Source organism: Hyla sarda, chromosome 10 (genome assembly GCF_029499605.1).
Source record: "Hyla sarda isolate aHylSar1 chromosome 10, aHylSar1.hap1, whole genome shotgun sequence".
Lineage (NCBI taxonomy): Eukaryota > Metazoa > Chordata > Amphibia > Anura > Hylidae > Hyla > Hyla sarda.
This window is the reverse complement of record NC_079198.1, coordinates 65,667,350-65,688,801: the sequence shown is the minus strand read 5'-3', so window position 1 is coordinate 65,688,801 and position 21,452 is coordinate 65,667,350. Positions and strand designations below refer to the sequence as shown.

The 21,452-nt window shown below is 41.4% G+C and overlaps 1 protein-coding gene across 3 annotated transcripts in view; it reads right to left on the bottom strand.

Moving 5' to 3' along the window:
- The window catches only part of LMTK3 (lemur tyrosine kinase 3), an 89,923-nt gene extending 77,540 nt beyond the window's left edge, over nt 1-12,383 (bottom strand). For 2 of the 3 annotated variants that reach the window (XM_056544471.1, XM_056544473.1), the window contains exons 1-2: nt 11,910-12,383; nt 11,451-11,581 (exon numbers count right to left, since the gene is read on the bottom strand). In XM_056544471.1, coding sequence (XP_056400446.1) covers nt 11,451-11,538 — 88 coding nt within the window. In that variant the 5' untranslated portion in view covers nt 11,539-11,581; nt 11,910-12,383. The remainder of the gene's footprint in view (nt 1-11,450; nt 11,582-11,909) is intronic. The other variant, XM_056544472.1, reaches the window with a different exon arrangement.
- Nucleotides 12,384-21,452: the final 9,069 nt, after the last annotated feature.

Below are 21,452 nucleotides of genomic sequence, written 5' to 3'. Positions count from 1 at the left end.
ACAGGACCTCACTACGCAATCTTCTGGCACATCTATACAAGATGCCAGAATATAGACTATTTTGGAGATGAGATGTGGTATAGCGGAGCTTTGTATTTGAAATATGTTATAACAATCTGATCTGTTACGCACCCTCCCATAGACATGAATGAATGGCCTTTGGATAGGGGATAAGATGTCTATGGCCGTAATGGCCACCAAAAACATATTTCCTTCCAATAAAAGAAAAAAGGAAAAGTGGGGAATTGCCTAAAAATTGTATTGATTGATATGCATTAAAATACACCAAAAAATAATAAATCTGATTCCTAAATTGTGTACATAAACTAATCAATTTTGCCACATCTCACATATGGTTATGCAATATAATACTTCCACACATAGTCATGCAGAGCTCATATAGCTGAGTGCTATAATGCAGTATATATCATTGACATGAGGTATACAGCACCCATACAGCCAGGTACTGTCATATGATGATATCTCATCCAAATGTCACTTATTATGAGTATACCCTGCAGTATTATAATGATCACACCACTGCAATATCAATACATTATATCCCAACGCGTGTTTCTGTCCACCTGTGCAATACCTGCACCAAGGAGATGTCCTCAGTGGATCTAATAAATTTTACTTTTTAGCACAATATATGTATATGGGGTATACCAAGTAGATAATTATATTATCACAGTCACTATATTATAGTCTGTGCCTCACTGCCATTATAACACTGCAATAAGCAGGGTGGTCACACAACATACAGCGGGTCCCACAAAATTCTATGCAGTCCCGCAAGCCAATTAAATGCCACATGGGTGAGATGAAACAGCACAATGGGTAATGAAATTGCACAGGGAGAAGGGGGAGGGTCTATCTCTAAAACCTGGGACAAAATTTAGCAGGAGCAGGCGGATTGGATACACATGTTGCGGGAGTGGAACGCAGCAATGGTCAGAAATCCAGCAGGAATGGTATTAAAAAAAATAGTAATGCGTTGGGGGTTATAATTCCAATCTCATATGAGCCAAGATAAATCTGTTGCTTATGTAAACTTATGAATATACAGTTGTACATGTAAATATCAAATTTTTTTTTTCTATTCTGTACAGTTCATGAGATACTCTCCCCAGCTCTCCACCCTGTATGATACTAAATACTGCTGCATGGGAAGCCTGCACAGAGAAACAAGTGGCACTGTGATGCCTATTACAGCACCACTTGCTGGATAAGTAATATAATTGCTTAGTACTACCCACTGTGCCAGAAAAGCCAGAGATCAAGGAGCCAGACCAAGCAATGAAATCATGGGCACCTAGAAGTTAGAAATGACTATGTAGAGGTAAAACATGTTAACATTTTATTAGGAATGTAAATAAGTTGGTAAAAAAGAGGGAGAATGAGAATACTCTGTTAATGTATCACATAGTGGCTATCACTTAGGTACTAAACTGAGTGTCAAAATGAAGATCAATTGTGTAAGGGAGAAAGTATTTTATATCAGATTTTAGCTATGCACACATGGAAAGGATAAACTACAGACCCAAATGGACTGCTTATTTAGGCCAAGCTTTTGTGTTGAGATAGAAAAGAACATAAAAGAAAAGCGGATTATGACCAGGAATTCATCTGTATGGAGCTGCTCAACTACAGAGGTTAAAGAAAGTCCATCACATTCTGATCTCAAAATCTAACAATTCGACCCAAAAGCAACTGCATCATACTGGACCTAAAGGAGCCAAAAGGGCAGTCAAACTTCAACTCATTTTATTCTCAAAACTATCAGCACTGTTTATCATAAGATAAGCGCCCCTACCTTTTCTGTTTCTATTTAAATTATTTCTATTTAGATGAATGGAACTGATTTTCTGTCATAGAATTTTTGCAATATATCTACAGCGTTTGACCTCCCCTTTAAGGTGCATTTACACACTGGAGCCCTTGCAGTTTTAAGGTTGTAAAATTTGCAGTTGCAGATCTGCATTTTCCGATTTTACAAGGCAATTCTTAAGTATTTTTGTTAATACTTACATCAATAAAGTGATTCCCTTGTCAATCTATCTGCAACGTTAGATTTTACAACTGCGGATCTACAATTGCGGATCAGCAACTTCCAATCCGCAGCAGATCCAGAGAATGCGAATACAACCTTTTACAGATTTTAGAGGCTACAATTCATGTTCCAAACTGCTGACCCTGTTGAATAGCTGTTAATTCAATGAGTAACATGGTATATTTCATATGTCTGTTTGTGATTCCATAATTTAGACAAATGCTTTTATTCTATGGTGCCAAGTGTCACAAAGGTTTTCCCAAGACACTAAAGTGCTGAGGCCTAGAAGGTCTCCTCACTTCCCCTCCCATCACTGTCCCCACTTGTTTGACTGTCAGTTTTCTGTGTTGAGTCCTGTTTCAAGGTCCAAGATTTGGAAACAGGACTCGGCTTCCACCTGACTTCCAATCAATCGTCAACTCCAGGCTCCTCCTAGACTGATGTACAGGGCTCTGCTTACAATCGAGGAGGGGCAGGGAGTTAAGAGCAAGCGAGAAGGTAGGCTGTGGCATTTGAACAGCTCTGCTCCACCTTCTAGACACTTGATTGAAAAATAAAAAAGCAATTTTATAAATTTGGCAATTATCATCAGCTCCAGGGAAGGCACAATTTGCTTTTACATACAGTAGTAACACAGTTCAGGTTTAAAAAAGACCAGAATCCATCAAGCTCAAGCTATAACCCTAATGAGTCCCTACTGAGTTGATCCAGAAGAAGGCAAAACACCCTCCTACTCTCAACCTTCTGTCCCTATAGATCTAGAATCCATAACCTGTAATGTTATTATTCTCCAAAAATGCATCCCTTTTAAATTATTTTACCGAGTTAACCCTGACCACCTCCTCAGGCAGAGAATTCCAGAGTATCACTGCTCTTACAGTAAAGAACCCCTGTCTGTGCTGGTGTGAAAACCTTCTTTCCTCTAGATGTAGAGGATGCCCCCTTGTTATAGATACACTCCTGGGTATAAATAGATTATGGGAGAGATCTCTGTACTGCCCCCTGATATATTTATACATAGTTATAAGGTCGCCCCTAAGCCTTCTTTATTCTAAACTAAATAACTCCAATTCTGATAATCTTTCTGGGTACTGTAGTCCTCTGATTCCCCGTATTACCCTGGTTGCCTGTCTTTGAACCCTGTCTAGCTCCTCTCTATCTTTCTTGTACACTGGTGCCCAGTACTGTACACAGTATTCTATTTGTAGTCTGACTAGTGATTTGTACACTGGTAGAATTATTTCCTTGTCGTGGACATCTATGCCCCTATCGATGTACCCCATGATTTTATTTGCCTTGGCAGCAGCTGCCCGATACTGGTCACTACAGCCAAATTTACTATTAACTAAGACTCCTAAGTCCTTTTCCACGTCAGTCGTCCCAAGTGTGCTCCCATTTAATACATAATCCCAGCCCGGATTTTTCCTCCCCATGTGCAGAACCTTATCTGCCACTTCCCAGCCCAAACCTCCAACCTATCCAGATCCATTTATAACAGTGCACTGTCCTCTATAGTGTTTACCGCTTTACAGAGTTTAGTATCATCTGCAAAGATTGCTACATTACTGTTCAACCCCTCTACAAGGTCATTAATAAATATATTAAATAGAACAGGACCCAAGACTGACCCCTGTGGTTCCCCACTAATAATAGTCACCCAATCAGAATAAGTACCATAAATAACCACCCTCTGTTTCCTTTCAATGAGCCAGTTACTTACCCATTTACACACATTCTCCCCCAGCCCCATCCTTCTCATTTTATGCACCAACCTTTTATGTGGCACCATATCAAATGCTTTGGAAAAATCCATATATACGACATCCAGCGATTCCCCCTGGTCCAGTCTGGAGCTCACCTCCTCATAAAAGCTGATCAGGTTAGTTTGACAGGACCGATCCCTCATAAAGCCATGCTGATACTGGGTCATACATTTATTTTTATCAAGATGCTCCAAAATAGCATCTCTTAGAAAACCCTCAAACAATTTACATACAACCGAGGTTAAACTAACAGGCCTATAATTCCCGGGGCCACTTTTTGACCCCTTTTTAAATATTGGCCCCACATTTGCCATGTGCCAGTCCTGGGGAACAGTCCCTGTTACTATAGAGTCCCTGAATATTAAAAATAGGGGTCTGTCTATAACATTAGTTAATTCTTTTAGAACACGTGGATGAATGCCATCTGGACCTGGTGATCTGTCTATTTTGATTTTTTGTAGGCGGCACTGTACTTCTTCCTGGGTTAGACAGGTGACCTGTACTGGGGAGTTTACCTTATCTCGCTGTATTTCACCTGCCATTTCATTTTCCTCTGTGAATACAGTGGAGAAGAATTTGTTTAATGTATTTGCTTTTTCCTGATCCCCATTTATAATTTCTTCTTCATCATTTTTGAAAGGGCCAACACTTTCATTTTTGCTATTTATATAGTTAAAAAACGTTTTGGGATTAGTTTTACTCTCTTTGGAAATGAGTCTTTCTGTCTCTATTTTTGGGGCTTTTATATGTTGTTTACATATTTTACATTTTTCTCTATAGCTTTTTAATGCTTCTTCACTGCCGTCCTGTTTTAGTAGTTTAAATGCTTTATTTTTGTCATTTATTGCCCCCTTATCATTTTAATTAATCCTTATTGGTTTTCTTTTATTTCTGACCATTTTATTCCCATAAGGTATATACATCTTACAGTGAGAATTTAAGATATTTTTAAAAGTCTCCCATTTAGTGTCAGTATTGTTATTTTTGAAGACATTATCCCAATTTATATTGTTAAAGGCTTCTCTGAGTTGATCAAACTTTGCCTTCTAAAGTTCATTGTTTTCATGGCCCCTTGCGAGGTTCCCTTATTACAGAACACGTTATAATATATTATATTATGATCACTTTTTCCTAGGTGTCCTTCTACTTGCACATTAGTTACTCTGTCGGGTTAATAATAAATCTAGTAGGGCGTCCCCTCTGGTCGGACCCTGCACCATTTGGGACAGATAATTGTCTTTAGCTATAGTCAGAAAACTGTTTTCTTTATGAGAAACATGTTTCCTTTTATACCCTAACAGCTATTCATTGGTGTCTGCAGCTCATAGCAGAAAATACAGGGGAAATATTCCCTTTAACCCTGGTTAGAGTAACACAGCTTATCTTTTTTTTGTGTGTGTGTGCTTACACCGGGTGCACAAAATGTCACACGTGCACCTAAGCACTTTTTTTTTTTGCAGTTGTAGTGGAGGTGTTCTGAAGTGATTTATTGTTTTTTGCTTATGTGCCCCAAATTTATCAACCCCCTTGATAGTATGATAAATATGTCACACGTAAGCAAAATCAAAGCAAAAAAAAATTACTTCAAAACTCAGTTTCCAAAGACAACAATGATACATTTCCCCCATAGTTCAGAGTCCATCAAGTTTAACCAATATCCCTACTGTGTCCCTACTATGTTAATGAAAGGAAGGCAAAAAAAAAAACCTTATGGGGCTTATGTCAATGGCCCCATAACAAGGGAAAAGAATCCCCCCCGACTCCAATATGACAATCAGAATGAATAACTGGATCAACGTCTTATTCCCATAAATATAGAATCCTTCAATTGTAATATGTCCCATTCAAAAATAAAATAAAAATAAAGGAAAATAGATAGGCCCTGCTGACCATTCATGGTTGGTCATTAAGTGGACATACAAACATGCAGTGGGGGCTGTGTATGGACAAACAGGGGTGCTACCTGGGGCCAGACATTTTGTGTGTCAGCACGCACTTCCTCTGTACAAGTTTGCACGACTGTCGCTAGGTAGTGCCCCTGTTTGTCGTTTCATAGCCCCCCACTGCATGTTCATATGTGCACTTATGAAATAAATGACTAAGAAGTTTTAATGGATGGTAAATTCTGGTAAATGAATGAGACATAGTTGCTTGGCATTATAGGGGGGGGGGGGACACATATTTCCTTTAACCCTGGTGAGTATAACATAGTAACATTTAAATCTCAGGTGTTCAACCAAGTCAGTTCTCTTAGTAAAGAATCCTTTTCTGTGCTGGTGTGGAATGTGTTTGACATAGGGAAATTGGACTGTAAGCCACTTTGGGCTGATGTGACTGGTAACAATCTCTGTATGGTCCTCTAAAATATTTTGGTGATCTAAACGCAACAAGAGATAAATAAAAATAAAAGTTCTAAAGCTAAATTCACACTTGTTTAGTGCACTACCTTCGGAAATACATTGACTTAATGGCAGAAAGATATGCTAATGTATAACACTGGGCTCACTGAGTTCCATAGACTGGACAAAGTCTACCAGTGACTACTTTGATCCTTTTTTAAGAGGATGCTGTTATTTGAAGGGGCTCAAAAGCATGGCTGTCTGCATATTGAAGTCCTGCAAAATAACACGTGGGCAAATATAGCCACAAGTTAACTGCATTAGGTTCCTTGAACTCAACAGCATTTCTCAAGTGTTATAATATAGAGTTACTGGAGAATGGGTCATTGACCGAGGGATTAAAGATTGTCAGATTTGGAGTCAGGATGGATTTTTTTTTTTTACCTTAGAAGGGGAAAATTGGCTTCTACCTCATGTTTTTTGCTTTCCTCTGGATAAGCAACACAGGATAATCTGCTAAACTGAATGAATTAAATATTTTTTTTCAGCATAGCAACCTAAAATACTATGAAATTATGTCTAGTGGGTATGTTAATGACATAGCCAATTTTACAATAGGCACCTTAAGGGTGGAGCCTGACAAGAAACATTACATGAAAATGTCAGTATCCCAATATAATACTATATATATATATATATATATATATATATATATATATGAGCGATATTTCCTCTAAACTAAATGCAATTTTCTTTAAACATTTGTCTTATTTAGTTTCCAACCGATACAAGACAGCTACTGCTTTAAGTGGTGTCATGCTCACTTTAATGATTTTACTTTTGATAAAATTGTCATATATGTGCATGGAAGATTCTATACAGGCGCCTCCAAAGAACATTGGGATGTACTGCTCTGCATTAAATAGCCATTTTCATTTAATTTCACAAACATAGACACTAAATTGATCACTGCATCCAATGGTTGAGTGGTTGCATAGCTACATCAACGTTATTATGTTTTTACCTTGATAAAGTGCCTCTACAAGGGTTGTATGTATAGTTTTGAACAACCTTGTTTCTTCGGCTTCTTTATATGTGAGTCCTACTGCTAGAAGCTTCCGCTTCCCATTCAGCTATTTATTACAAAATGAGCCTATACACATTTAGGGAAAGATCGTTTAATGATGACTCAGACCCCCGAGCCCGACCCAAGTTCTCTCTATGATTACTATGAAATGGCTCAGTCATTCAGAGAGCATCATAGATAATGGTGTTTCATGCTGCCTGTGGCTAGGGGTGCCGAAAAATTTGTGACAGGTTCACTATATAGGGGTTGTCCCTATAATAAAAAGAGCAATAATTTAATATAAAAAAAAAAAAACTCTAAAAACTCCTCACCTCTCTAATCTCACAGTGATCCAGTGTAGAAGCTTCGGCAGTCATGTCGGTCTTTGTTTACTAGAAACCGGCACATGACTGCTACAATCAGTGGTCTGGGTTGTCATGTGTCATATTCCTAACATCACCCTTCAACGATGGCAGCCATGAGGCCAATAATATGGTATGTGACAGCTGAGGCCACTGATCTGCTGTAGCGTTCACACTCTGCTAGTAAGTAAAGATCAAGGATGAATGCTGGAGCTTTTATGCTGGATCATTTTGGGACTTAACAGTGGAGTAGAGTTATGTTATTACACTTTTTTTTTATTTAATTTTTTTCAAGATTTGACAACTCCTTCTTTAAATAAAAAGGCTATTAGAGTTGTGGAAACTGTTAGCACATGGGTAAGGGTAGATTCATATCACAACTTGCCTCTTCATTGCATGGATACTTAGGCATTCTTTCAAAATGGGTTACTGACCTGTCTGCACAGAGAGGAATTGGTCCCATAGACTTTAACGGGGTATTTCCAGTTATCTTAACTTATCTCCTATCCACAGGTGTCAAATTGTCTGGGGGGGGGGGGGGGGGGGGGTGGCGGGTACAACAGTCGGGACCACTGTGATCTCCAGAACGGGACTTCAACTCCATTGTTTTGATTGGAGTTTCAACCCGCTTATGTGTGCTGCCGCTCTATTCCATGTCTATGGAGCTGCCAAAGGGAGACAAGCATGTACTCGGCTCTCTACGGTAGCCCTATAGACAAAATTTGGATAAGTTCAGAAAGTAACCCAAACCTAGTAACTTGCTGACTATGTTCAGGACATTATAGTCAATGGGGCCCATGTCTCTTTATGCACGGATACATCCGCATCCACTGTTGACAGGATGCTGGTGTATTCCGTGCAACAGAGAGGCAGATTGTGATGTGAACATACCTTAAAGGGGTATTCCAGGATTTTTTTTTTTTTGACTATGCAACAGGGGCTGTAAAAGTTAGTGTAGTTCATAATATAATGTCTGTACCTGTGTGTGACGGTTTTCTCACAATTCTTCTGTGATTTTCTCCCCAATATTTATTTTTAGCAGCATACAAAATGACTGTTGTCTCAGATTTTTCCCATGTTGCAATGTGGCCGAGACCTGATTCACTATTCAGCTGATGACAGGGAGCCTGTCTGCTTCAATGGGTGGAGCGATCGCTTGGTGGGAGAGAGATCAATTTGCAACTAATGCAACAGCTGTAGGCACCCTGATTGAAAACCACACTGATTTGAATGGATGCAGCTCATTTATGTTTCAATGGGTGGGGTAGCCCTAAGACAAGCACAGATCATTCCTAAGCATGTCCTTTACTGTCTGGCAGGTACGTACTAAAATCACCTTATGGCGGAGAACCCCTTTAAGACTGAGGTTTGGTACTGTAGGAATAGCTGCATATTTCCCTAAATGTACATGTAGAACCTTATGTCCTATGATTGCTCTTTTTTTTCTTCTCACTTTGGTGCATGATGTTAATAAATATAATTAACTGCATTTCCTCTGACTTTTTTCCCTCTGAAATTTACATGGAAATCCAATAGCAAATGATGTCAGTAATGTTACTTTATAGGACGTTGGCTTGAGGCACTGGTCAGCTATGATACATCACTTTGATCATGAAGCAGGGCAATATCCAATCCACTTACATGACTAATCGAGCACTGTTTATGAGGCAGGCAATCAATGAGCTTATAACAATTTACAATAGTCCATTTTAAATAGTTAAGTATTAACTGTCATCACTTGCTGAGGTCACGGATTCACGGATATAGTGGCTAAGAATTACCGTATTTTTTGTCCTATAAGACGCACCGGCGTATAAGACGCACCCAATTTATAGGTGCAAAATCTAAAAAAATTAAGATTTTGAACCCAATAGTGGTCTTCAACCTGCGGACCTCCAGATGTTGCAAAACTACAACTCCCAGCATGCCCGGACAGCCGTTGGCTGTCCGGGCATGCTGGGAGTTGTAGTTTTGCAACATCTGGAGGTCCGCAGATTGAAGTACACTGCATAGAAGGTAATACTCATGTGTCCCCGCCGCTCCGGACCCATCACCGCTGCCCTGGATGTTGCTCCATCGCTGTCGCCGTGTCCCCGTCGCTCCGGAACGTCTCTGCTGCCGGCCGGGTATCCTTGCTCTCCGTCGCCGCCATCATGTCGTTACGAACGCCGACGCACGTACACGACGTGATGACGAGGAAGGAGAGCGCCGGCCATACAGGGGATCCCTGAACGGAGAAGACACCGAGGAGGCAGGTAAGGTCCCTCCCGGTGTCCTGTAAGCACTAGCCCGGCTATTCAGTCGGGCTGTTCAGGACCGCCGCGATTTCATCGCTGCGGTCCCGAACAGCCCGACTGTACAGCCGGGTTAGTATCACTTTCCTTTGAGACGCGGTGGTCAGCTTTGATAGCCGCGTCTGAAGGGTTAATACAGGGCATCACCGCGATCGGTGATGTCCTGTATTAGCCGCGGGTCCTGGCCGTTGATGGCCGCAGGGACCGCCGCGATAGGGGTGTATTCACCGTATAAGACGCACCGACTTTTTCCCCCCAGTTTTGGGGAAGAAAAAGTGCGTCTTATACGGTGAAAAATATGGTAGTATTTTTGGAAATAAACCCTTATTTACAACCATTTTCTCTAAGACTGTGCTGACCAAGTATAAAATGACAAGCAAAAAAAAACAGGTTGATAAAGTTTACAAAGCATAAGAATTTTTATTTAATAATGTGTTCTATTAAAGTATATGGAAAAGCATCCATAGATGTAAGAAATGCTGTATTTTTTTAGACCGATTTTACAGTTGTTTTTTGTTGTCATTTTACAATGTGTGAACCCAGCTTGATGGAGCCAAAATATGGTAGAAGTTTGTCTGGATTCTAAGGAAACCAATCCACAAGTGTGCGCACCCAAGCTAAAAATAATTATGGTAGACTGGAAGCTCCAATTGGGCCGATATGGGGCAGACATGTATTAATTCATTATCTGCAAACCAAGATTGTATATAGAAATACATTATTCTGATGGTTTATGAACTCTTTTAGGGAATATTTAACCCTTACATATAAGATTTTGACAACTATAAGTGACAGTGCACTTAATAACCATAAAATGATTTCCATTATTTGCTGTGTAGTACATTACACTGCATTGTGTGCTGTCCACTGCTCCACAGAATGATATCATTTTCTGCTGATACAAAGTACAATCACACCCATGTATACCATGGGGAGCCTTAGAGGTAAACACTTGACAGAGCCTCAGGGATTTCTTGAAGACGAGCACAAATGGTGAAGTGCATTTCATTTTCACAAATGCAAATGCAACCACCATGTAATCTTATTTTACATTCAGTTAACTTGGGAGGCCTCAAAGGTTAACCCCTTCGCTGGAGAAACAGCACATGCCAATAATCTACCTAATAGATCTCAACAGTCTTAAAAGGAAGCAATGACCGACGAGCGGCATTAAATATCTAAATTGACTATATCACCACACAGGGAATTGTTTTTTAATGACTGTCTCATAAAGGGATCCAATATAGATAGCGTGGCAAAGAAGGTGCAATCTGTTGGTAAGAATCTTACAGAAGAGCGCTTGGAAAATAGTGAACAAACAAGGGGATTAAGGGGTTAAAAATGGCTGAAGCAAGGATAAATGAATGGCTAGTGATGAGAGAACTGGGATGCTGTGTGCAACCCTAGTCTAAAATGGGAGAAAGGCGAGCAGCGTCTAATAGGAACAAAGGTTTGCAGATGCTTGAGATCATGAAAAGTCCAGGTGAAATAGCAGCACATGCAGTCCGGATGAAATAGGGTGCAATAGGAAAAGACACAGGACAAAAGGAAAAAAGGGGGGTGGGTAGCTCACCGCTTTCTGCTGGGGCTGCCAAGGCCTTTTCTGGGTTGAAATACGACATGGAAACCACCAGGATAAAGAGGGGGTCCACTCTCAGCATCTTAGGGGGACAAATTCCGTGGTCTTGGAGAGATCACACTCTGCTACAGCACAAGATATCGTAAAGAAAACAAAAAACAAAAACAAGAATGCAATACACATCATGAATGCAGATAGCATGCAACCACGTCTCCCCTCCAACATAAGCTAACATGAGAGTCTATGCACCCTGCATAATGAAAATCCCCCCGGATCACTAAAGGAAACAGCAGAACGATGCGGAGGATTGTGTGCACTTGTTTGTCTGTATAAATTATGTCAGTGTCCCTATTGTGCCTGCCTGAAATCATCATCATCATCATCATCATCCTCTTTGCAAACAGAGATGGAGAGTAAAAAAATAAAAAGGGCCATTGCATTGCCTCATCTTACCTGCTTCCCCATTGGTATGATAGCATTGCAGAACGGAGGGATCTAGGTCTCATGTCAAAAACAAGACTCCCCTTGTCTGAAGGATAAAAAAACACACACATGGACGTACGGATGAGTAAAAAAAATAAAAACATATAAAAAAAAATCTTCTCAGACGGATGCAATGTGGCTAAGGATGATGTTATTCAAATACTACGGTCGGTGTCTGCTATCGGTCACAGCAAAAAATGCACTCAGCCATAGGAACGCGGACATGTCAATCGGCTGCAGGAAAAATAAATGATGTATCAAATAAATATAATGAAGCTGAGATTGATATTTTTTTCTGCTCTGTATGTAGCAAGGGCCCCCTTCTATGTGATGGATAGGAGACCCTCCTATTGTCCCGCCTGCCCGTCTTTAGATATGGGGATAGTGATTGGTGCTCGGGTCTGTCTTTTAGGATCTCGGGTCCAGGAGATGCTGTAGAGGGGAGGGAGGAGGCTGTTGTCATGGAGACCGTGTGGTAGCAGCCTCAGCAGCAGCTCGAACGGAGAATCTGCAGAAGGACTGAAGCTAATTTGGTGGAAAGGCAGAGCCGACTTAACCTCCATTGTGATGATGGCTGAGACCATTTAAGGAGGCTAAAAAGCATATGAGCCATTAGGTTCTTCTTGTCAATCCTATAACTGGGAAAGTGAAAGTAACAGATACAAGGTAGACCAAAGGCTGCTAAGACTCTACCTAATGATGACCCCCTCCCTGCCTTTACATACAGTCTCTACAAAAGCTATGTTCACACTGAAACTTTACACTATAACTAGGGTCGCCACCTTTCTTGCCCCAAAACACCGGCCATGCTCATTTGCATAATTCATTATATATGTGTGACATCACAGGATACACATATGCGGGGGAAACTTTGTCCTATTCGGACCCCTATAACTTTTTTATTTCTCCTTATATGGGCCTGTATGAGGGCATTTTTTTTTGCGCCTACTTCTGTAGTTTTTAACAGTACCATTTTTGTTTTGATGTCACTTTTTGTTCGTTTTTTTTTTTTTTATTAAATTCAAGAGTTGCAGTTAGTTACTAACTACAATTCCCAGCATGCCCTGATACAGCCTGTGGCTCATCAGCTGCACCAAACGAAAACTACAACTCCCAGCATGTATATAGTATAGGTCAGTGTTTCCCAACCAGGGGTGTCTCCAGCTGTTGAAAAACTACAACTCCCAGCATGTATATAGTATAGGTCAGTGTTTCTCAACCAGGCGTGTCTCCAGCTGTTGCAAAACTACAACTCCCAGCATGTATATAGTATAGGTCAGTGTTTCCCAACCAGGGGTGTCTCCAGCTGTTGCAAAACTACAACTACCAGCATGTATATAGTATAGGTCAGTGTTTCCCAACCAGGGGTGTCTCCAGCTGTTGCAAAACTACAACTCCCAGCATGTATATAAAGTATAGGTCAGTGTTTCTCAACCAGGGGTGTCTCCAGCTGTTGCAAAACTACAACTCCCAGCATGTATATAGTATAGGTCAGTGTTTCCCAACCAGGGGTGTCTCCAGCTGTTGCAAAACTACAACTCCCAGCATGTATATAAAGTATAGGTCAGTGTTTCTCAACCAGGGGTGTCTCCAGCTGTTGCAAAACTACAACTCCCAGCATGTATATAGTATGGGTCAGTGTTTCCCAACCAGGGGTGTCTCCAGCTGTTGCAAAACTACAACTCCCAGCATGTATATAGTATAGGTCAGTGTTTCCCAACCAGGGGTATCTCCAGCTGTTGCAAAACTACAACTCCCAGCATGTATATAGTAAAGGTCAGTGTTTCCCAACCAGGGGTGTCTCCAGCTGTTGCAAAACTACAACTCCCAGCATGCCCGGCAGTTGTAGTTTTGCAACCACTGGAGGGGCTCTGGTTGGGAAACACTGGTATAGGTTATGGTGCAACATTCTGGGAGTTGGTGTATTGGTTGGATAAATTGCATTGCCAGTATTTTTATATAAAAATAACGGCCAGGTGGCCAAAATACCGGCTTTGAGGGTAAAATACTGGCCCGGTGGCAACCCTGACTAGAAAATGTCCAATATGTGCTATATGAATGAACAGGAATTTATAAAATTCATGTTTGCATACTGGATTTTCTGTTTTCTGCTGCATTTGTTTTATTCTGTAAATGAGTTTGTGCTCAGATTTAATATGTATTTTTCTTCTTCACTGATTTTAATAAAGAAAAATGCACAATAGTGAACAGCATATAATAAATGCATTCATGATGTTGGCATCTGGGATTTGTCGAGCACTGATGTATTGTACATGTAAACGTACACTTAGGACAGTGTTTCCCAACCAGGGTGCCTCCAGATGCAAAACTACAACTTCCAGCAGTCCCAGACAACCTTTGGCTTTCCAAGCATGCTGGGAGTTGTAGTTTTGCAACAGCTGGAGGCACTCTGTTTGAGAAACACTGCCCTAAGGGTATGTTTACACGTATGATATATATAAAGGCTCGACAAATCCCAGATGCCATGTCACCATGACGACTTAAAATTTTAAATAGGGCCTAGGATTTGGCAGCCTGGGCAGCGGCATATAGCGATTACGTACAACTGGCAGCTGTTACCTTTTGAATCCAGTGCTAAGCTACCTGTGCCGAGAGTGACGCTGCTGGAGAAAATCACACTGCACTGCCACCGTAAACCAGGTGGGTGCTGGGTGCACTGCCACATGTTTGTGGAGGGGAGCTGTACACCTGCTCTTGCCCTGCAGCTTGCCACATGTAATAACTCTGCCCAGCCTACCCTGGACTCTTGCTGCACCTCTTGTCACCCTCCCTCCTGCTGCATCTCCTGTCAGCATCCATCCTGCTACCCTTCCTGCCATCCTCCCTCCTGCTGCAGGTGCTGTCACTGCTGGCACCCACCCTCCTGCTGCACCTTCTACCACCCTTCCTCCTGCTACACCTCCAGTCACTGCTGGCACCCACCCTCCTGCTGTACCTTCTACCACCCTCCCTCCTGCTACACATCCAGTCACTGCTGGCACCCACCCTCCTGCTGCACCTTCTACCACCCTCCCTCCTGCTACACCTCCAGTCACTGCTGGCACCCACCCATCTGCTGCACCTCCTGTTACTGCTGGCACCCTCCCTCCTGCAGAATCTCCTGTCCGTATTATAATAATCCTCTATTTTTATATATATATTTATAATACTCTAGTAAAATAAATTCAAAATAATACACTAATACAAACTGTACACCCTAAAATGAATCAAAATACACACTGTACCCCATGACATTAATTGTAATAGATGCTGTGCTAATAAAATTAATTAAAATAAATACTCTCCTGAAATGTATTTTAATTACAATATACACAGCGACCCCTCAATTAATTATAAAACATAGTACTGTGCCCCATGATTAAGCTATAATATACTATGCCCCCTGTAAGTATAATAAACTGTGCCCCTACCCCTGTAATTACATAGTTAATAAAGTAAAAAAAAAAAAAATTATACTACAGTATAATAACTAATTTCAATACACTGTGTTCTCTTTAACTAATCATAACCTACTCTGCCCCCTGTAATCAATTTTAATACAGGGTGGGCCATTTATATGGATACACCTTAATAAAATGGGAATAGTTGGTGATATTAACTTCCTGTTTGTGGCACATTAGTATATGTGAGGGGGGGAAACTTTTCAAGATGGGTGGTGACCATGGTGGCCATTTTGAAGACGGCCATTTTGAATCCAACTTTTGTTTTTTCAATAGGAAGAGGGTCAAACTTATTGGGAATTTCACAAGAAAAACAATGATGAGCTTGGTTTTAACGTAACTTTATTCTTTCATGAGTTATTTACAAGTTTCTGACCACATATAAAATGTGTTTAATGTGCTGCCCATTGTGTTGGATTGTCAATGCAACCCTCTTCTCCCACTCTTCACACACTGATAGCAACACCGGAGGAGAAATGCTGGCACAGGCTTCCAGTATCCGTAGTTTCAGGTGCTGCAGAATGGGCAAAACAAAAATTGGAACAGGACCCTCAGTTTACGCAGAAGATTTTGTTCAGTGATGAGGCAAACTTTTATGTGAATGGGGAAGTTAACAAACAAAACCAGCGCTATTGGTCTGACACTAACCCACATTGGATAGATCCCTCCAAGACTATTGGAACACAAAAATTGATGGTATGGTGTGGTATATGGGGTACAAAGATAGTGGGGCCATTCTTCATCAATGGAAACCTCAAGGCCACTGGATATGTGAAATTGCTACATGATGATGTGTTTCCCTCTTTATGCACTGAAGCTGGCACGTTCCCTGAGTTTTTCCAACAAGATGGTGCACCACCACATTATGTGTGTCAGGTCCGAGCATTCCTAGATCAACAGTTTCCTGGAAAGTGGATTGGTCGTCGTGGGCCACTTGAATGGCCCCCAAGGTATTTTGATCTGACCCCCTTAGACTGTTATCTTTGGGGCCATCTGAAGGCAATTGTCTATGCTGTGAAGATACGAGATGTGCAGCACCTGAAACTACGGATACTGGAAGCCTGTGCTAGCATTTCTCCTGCGGTGTTGCTATCAGTGTGTGAAAAGTGGGAGAAGAGGGTTGCATTGACAATCCAACACAATGGGCAGCACATTGAACACATTGTATAAGTGGTCAGAAACGTGTAAATAACTCATGAAAGAAAAAAGTTACGTTAAAACCAAGCACATCCTTGTTTTTCTTGTGAAATTCCCAATAAGTTTGATGTGTCACATGACCCTCTTCCTATTAAAAAAACAAAAGTTGGATTCAAAATGGCCGACTTCAAAATGGCCGCCACAAACAGGAAGTTAATATCACCAACCATTTCCATTATATTAAGGTGTATCTATATAAATGGCCCACCCTGTATAATGTGCCCCCCCTGTAATTTATTCAGGTACACTGTGGCACCCATTCAAACTAGTTTTAATGCACTGTGCCCTCTGTAATTAATTTTAAAACAATTTGTCCCCTTTGTAATTAATTAATTAATTAATACACTGTAATCTTGCAATTAATAGCAATACACCCCCCCCCCATCAATTATTAATGCACTGCCCCCCTGGTTAATAATAATAACATACTGCCCCCCCCCCCCTCCAGTAATTAATCATAATACATTGTGCCCCCTGTAAATAATGATAAAACACTGTGCCCCCTATAAATATAATACACAGTTCCCCCTGTAATTAATTAATGGGGGATATTTATCAAAACCTGTCCAGAGGAAAAGTTGCTGAGTTGCCCATAGCAACCAATCAGATCACTTCTTTCATTTTTGAAAAGGCCTCTAAAAAATGAAAGAAGCCATGATTGGTTGCTATGGGCAACTCAGCGTCTTATCTTCTGGACAGGTTTTGATAAATCTCCCCAAATATGCTCCAGTAATTAATTATTATACACTGCCATCCCCCCACCCCTCCATAATTAAAATGTTCCTTTCACTTAAAAAAAACCTCCCTGGCCCTCAACAATCTTTGTTTCGTTGCTTCATTATGAGTCTATGGTGCAGCAAGACATAGATCACCGAAAGCCAGTAAAGCTTGCTACCACGCCCTTATTCCCGCTGGTTCACCTGTTCACCTGATCGAGTCCCTGACCAATAAAAACTTTTGATATGTGTCTATGACATGTCAAATATTTTTTTTTAACCCAGTCTTAATGCCCGAGGTCATTTTGGTCTTAAGGACTAAATCATCTTTTGCACATCTGACCACTGTCACTTTAGGCATTAATAACTCTGGGATGCTTTTATTTATGAATTAGATTGTTAACACTTTAGGTGTTTCACAGGAATAGCAGCAAATTAAAGGAGAAAATTCTAAATCTCCATTTTTTACACTAACATGTTCATGTAGATCCAGTTTTTGAATTTTTACATGGGGTAAAAGGAGAAAATGTCCCCCAAAAGGTGTAACCCAATTTCTCTAAAGTAAGGAAATGCCTCATATTTGAACGTAAAGTGCTCTGTGGGTGCACTAAAGGGCTCAGAAGCGAAGGAGCGACAATGGGATTTTGGAGAGTGAATTTTGCTGAAATGGTTTTAGGGGGGCACGTCGCATTTAGGAAGTCCCTATGGTTCCATAACGGCTAAAAAAAAAAAAAAACACATGGCATACTATTTTGGAATCTACACCCCTCAAGGCACGTAAGAAGGGGTACAGTGATCCTTAACACCCCACAGGTGTTTGACAACTTTTTGTTAAATTCGGATATGTAAATGAAAAAAATAATGCATTTTTTTCCCAAAATTTACCATTTTTACAAGAGGTAATAGGAGAAAATGCCGTCCAAAATTTGTAACTCAATTTCTTCTGAGTATGGAAATACCCCATGTGTGGACGTCAAGTACTCTGCGGGCGAACTACAATGCTCAGAAGAGAAGGAGCCACATTTGGCTTTTTGAAAGCAAATTTTGCTGAAATGGTTTTTGGTGGGCATGACACATTTAGGAAGCCCCTGTGGTGCTATAACAGCAAAAAAAAAAAAAACACATGGCATACTATTTTAGAGACTACACCCCTCAAGGCACGTAACATGGCGTACAGTGATCCTTAACACCCCACAGGTGTTTGACGACTTTTCATTAAAGTCGGATGTGTAAATAAAAAATAAAAAAAATTCACTATAATGATTTTTTTTCACAAATTTACTATTTTTACAAGGGGTTATAGGAGATAATGCCCCCCAAAATTTGTAACCCCATTTCATTTGAGTAATGAAATACCCCATGTGTGGGGACGTCAAGTGCTCTGCGGGCGAACTACAATGCTCAGAAGAAAAGGAGCTTTTGGAGAGAGAATTTGTTTGGAATGGAAGTCGGAGGCCATGTGCGTTTATACAGCCCCCATGGTGCTAGAACAGTGGACCCCCCCCCCACATGTGACCCCATTTTGGAAACTACACCCCTCACAGAATTTAATAAGGGGTGCAGTGAGCATTTACACACCACTGGTGTTTGACAGACTTTTGGAACAGTTGGCTGTGTAAATGAAAAATTACATTTTTCATTTTCATGGACCACTGTTCCAAAAATCTGTGTGACACCTGTGTGGCGTAAATGCTCACTGCACCCCTTATTATATTATGTGAGGGGTGTAGTTCCAAAATGGGGTCACATGTGGGGGGAGGTTCCACTGTTCTGGCACCAGGGGGGCTTTGTAAACGCACATGGCCTTTAATTCCAGCCAAATTCTCTCTCCAAAAGCCCAATGGTGCTCATTCTCTTCTGAGCATTGTAGTTTGCCCGCAGAGCACTTTACATCCACATATGGGGTATTTATATACTCAGAAGAAATGGTGTTTCAAATTTTGGGGGGCTTTTTTCCTATTACCCATTGGGAAAATGAAAAATTTGGGATAACACCAGCATTTTAGTAAAAAAAAATTTTTTTCATTTTCAACAAAAATTCTTCAAACACCTGTGGTTAGTTAAGGCTCACTATACCCCTAGTTACGTTCCTTAAGAGGTGTAGTTTCCAAAATGTGGTCACATGTAGATGTGTTTATTTTTTTGCATTTATGTCAGAACTGCTGTAACGATCAGCCACCCCTGTGCAAATCACCTCAAATGTACTTGGCACTCTCACTCCTGAGCTTTGTTGTGCGCCCGCAAAGCATTTTACTACCACATATGGGGTATTTCCGTACTCAGGAGAAATTGCGTTACACCAGCAAGTTACTATAAAAAATTTAATTTTTTTACAATAACATGCTGGAGTAGACCCCAACTTTACCTTTTCATAAGGAGTAAAAGCCCCCCAAAATTTGTTAGGCAATTTCTCCCGAGTACGAAAATATCCCATATGTGGACGTAAAATGCTCTGCGGGCGCACAGCAAAGCTCAATACAACAGGGATCTGACGTGAGAGAGCGCCATGTGTATTTGAGCCCTAAATTAGGGATTTGCATAGGGATGGACATAGAGGTATTCTACACCAGTGATTCCCAAACAGGGTGCCCCCAGCTGGTGCAACAGCTGGAGGCTCCGTTTTTGAAATTTTCTGCATCTCAAACTTGCAGCGAGAAACTCGCTGTAAACCCCCGCCCGTGTGAATGTACCCTGTACATTCACATGAGTGGGGGGGTCAAACCTCGAGCTTTTGCAAATCTACAACTCCCAGCATGCCCTTTGACTGTCCTGGAATGCTGGGAGTTGTAGTTTTGCAACATCTGGAGGGCGACAGTTTGGTCTCCAATCTGTGCTCTTCCAGATGTTGCAAAACTACAACTCTCAGCATGCCCAGACAGTCCAGCATGCATGGTCTGAATGGGCATGCTGGGAGTTATAGTTTTGCAACAACTGGAGGCACACCGGTTGGGAAACACTGAGTTAGGAAACAATGTTTCCCAACCAGTGTGCCTCCAGTTGTTGCAAAACTATAACTCCCAGCATGCCCAGACAGCCGAAGAGCATGCTGGGAGTTGTAGTTTTGCAACAACTGTAGGAGGACAGTTTGGAGACCGCTAAGTAGTGGTGTTCAAACTGTAGCCCTCCAGATGTTGCAAAACTTCAACTCCAAGCATTCCCAGACTGCCCAAGAATGCTGGGAGTTGTAGTTCAGCAACATCTGAAGGGCCAGATGTTACAGAACTACAACTCCCAGCATGCCTGGACTGTCTGGGCATGCTGAGAGTTGTAGTTTTGCAACAGTGGTCTCCAAACTGTGGCCCTCCAGATGTTGCAAAACTACAACTCCCAGCATGCCCGGACAGCAAAAGGCTGTCTGGGCATGCTGGGAGTTGTAGTCTTGAAACTCCTAGAAACAGCAGTGAAGATCACTTTAGAGCGACTTTCACTGCTGCCTCCACTTACCTGCCGCTACTGTCTCCACGTGTGCCTGCCGCTGGTCTCCACTGCCGTGCCGGTCCCCCCACAGGTATAGGCCACGGTCCCCCCACAGCTCTAAGGATCCTCTTCCCCCGCTCTGCCTGACTTCTAGGGGCAGGCAGAGCGGGGGATCTGAACTTTAACCCCCCCAGTCAGTGATCACTGTGATTGGTCCACAGTGATCACTGACCAGGACCATCCACAGATGGTCCTGGGGGGGGCTTGCAGAAGTTTTCACCTGCTGGTAACTGAGGGACTTCTGCCAGTTAACCCGTGCGATGCCACGCATGGCCTGGTTAACTGAATGACTTACATAAACGTCATGATGCACGAACTACCTGCACATCATGACGTTTATATAAGTCGTTCTGCAGGAAGGGGTTAAATGACAGGAACACTTTCAAAGTAACATCATAAAATAATTTGTAAGTTTGAAAAAAGACTCTGCTGATCCAGAGTCAGACATCACATATGACAGAGTTCCATTGTCCTACTGCTCCAACAGTAAAGCATCCCCATGTGTGATGATGCTGAAACCTTCTTACCTCTAGATGTAGAGGATGCCCCCTTGTTATGGTTACTGGCTTAGGTATATAAAAAGATCCCTAAGAACTATGTACTGTCCATTCATATATTTGTACATTGTGATCAAATCCCCCTAAAATGTATTTTCTCCAAAC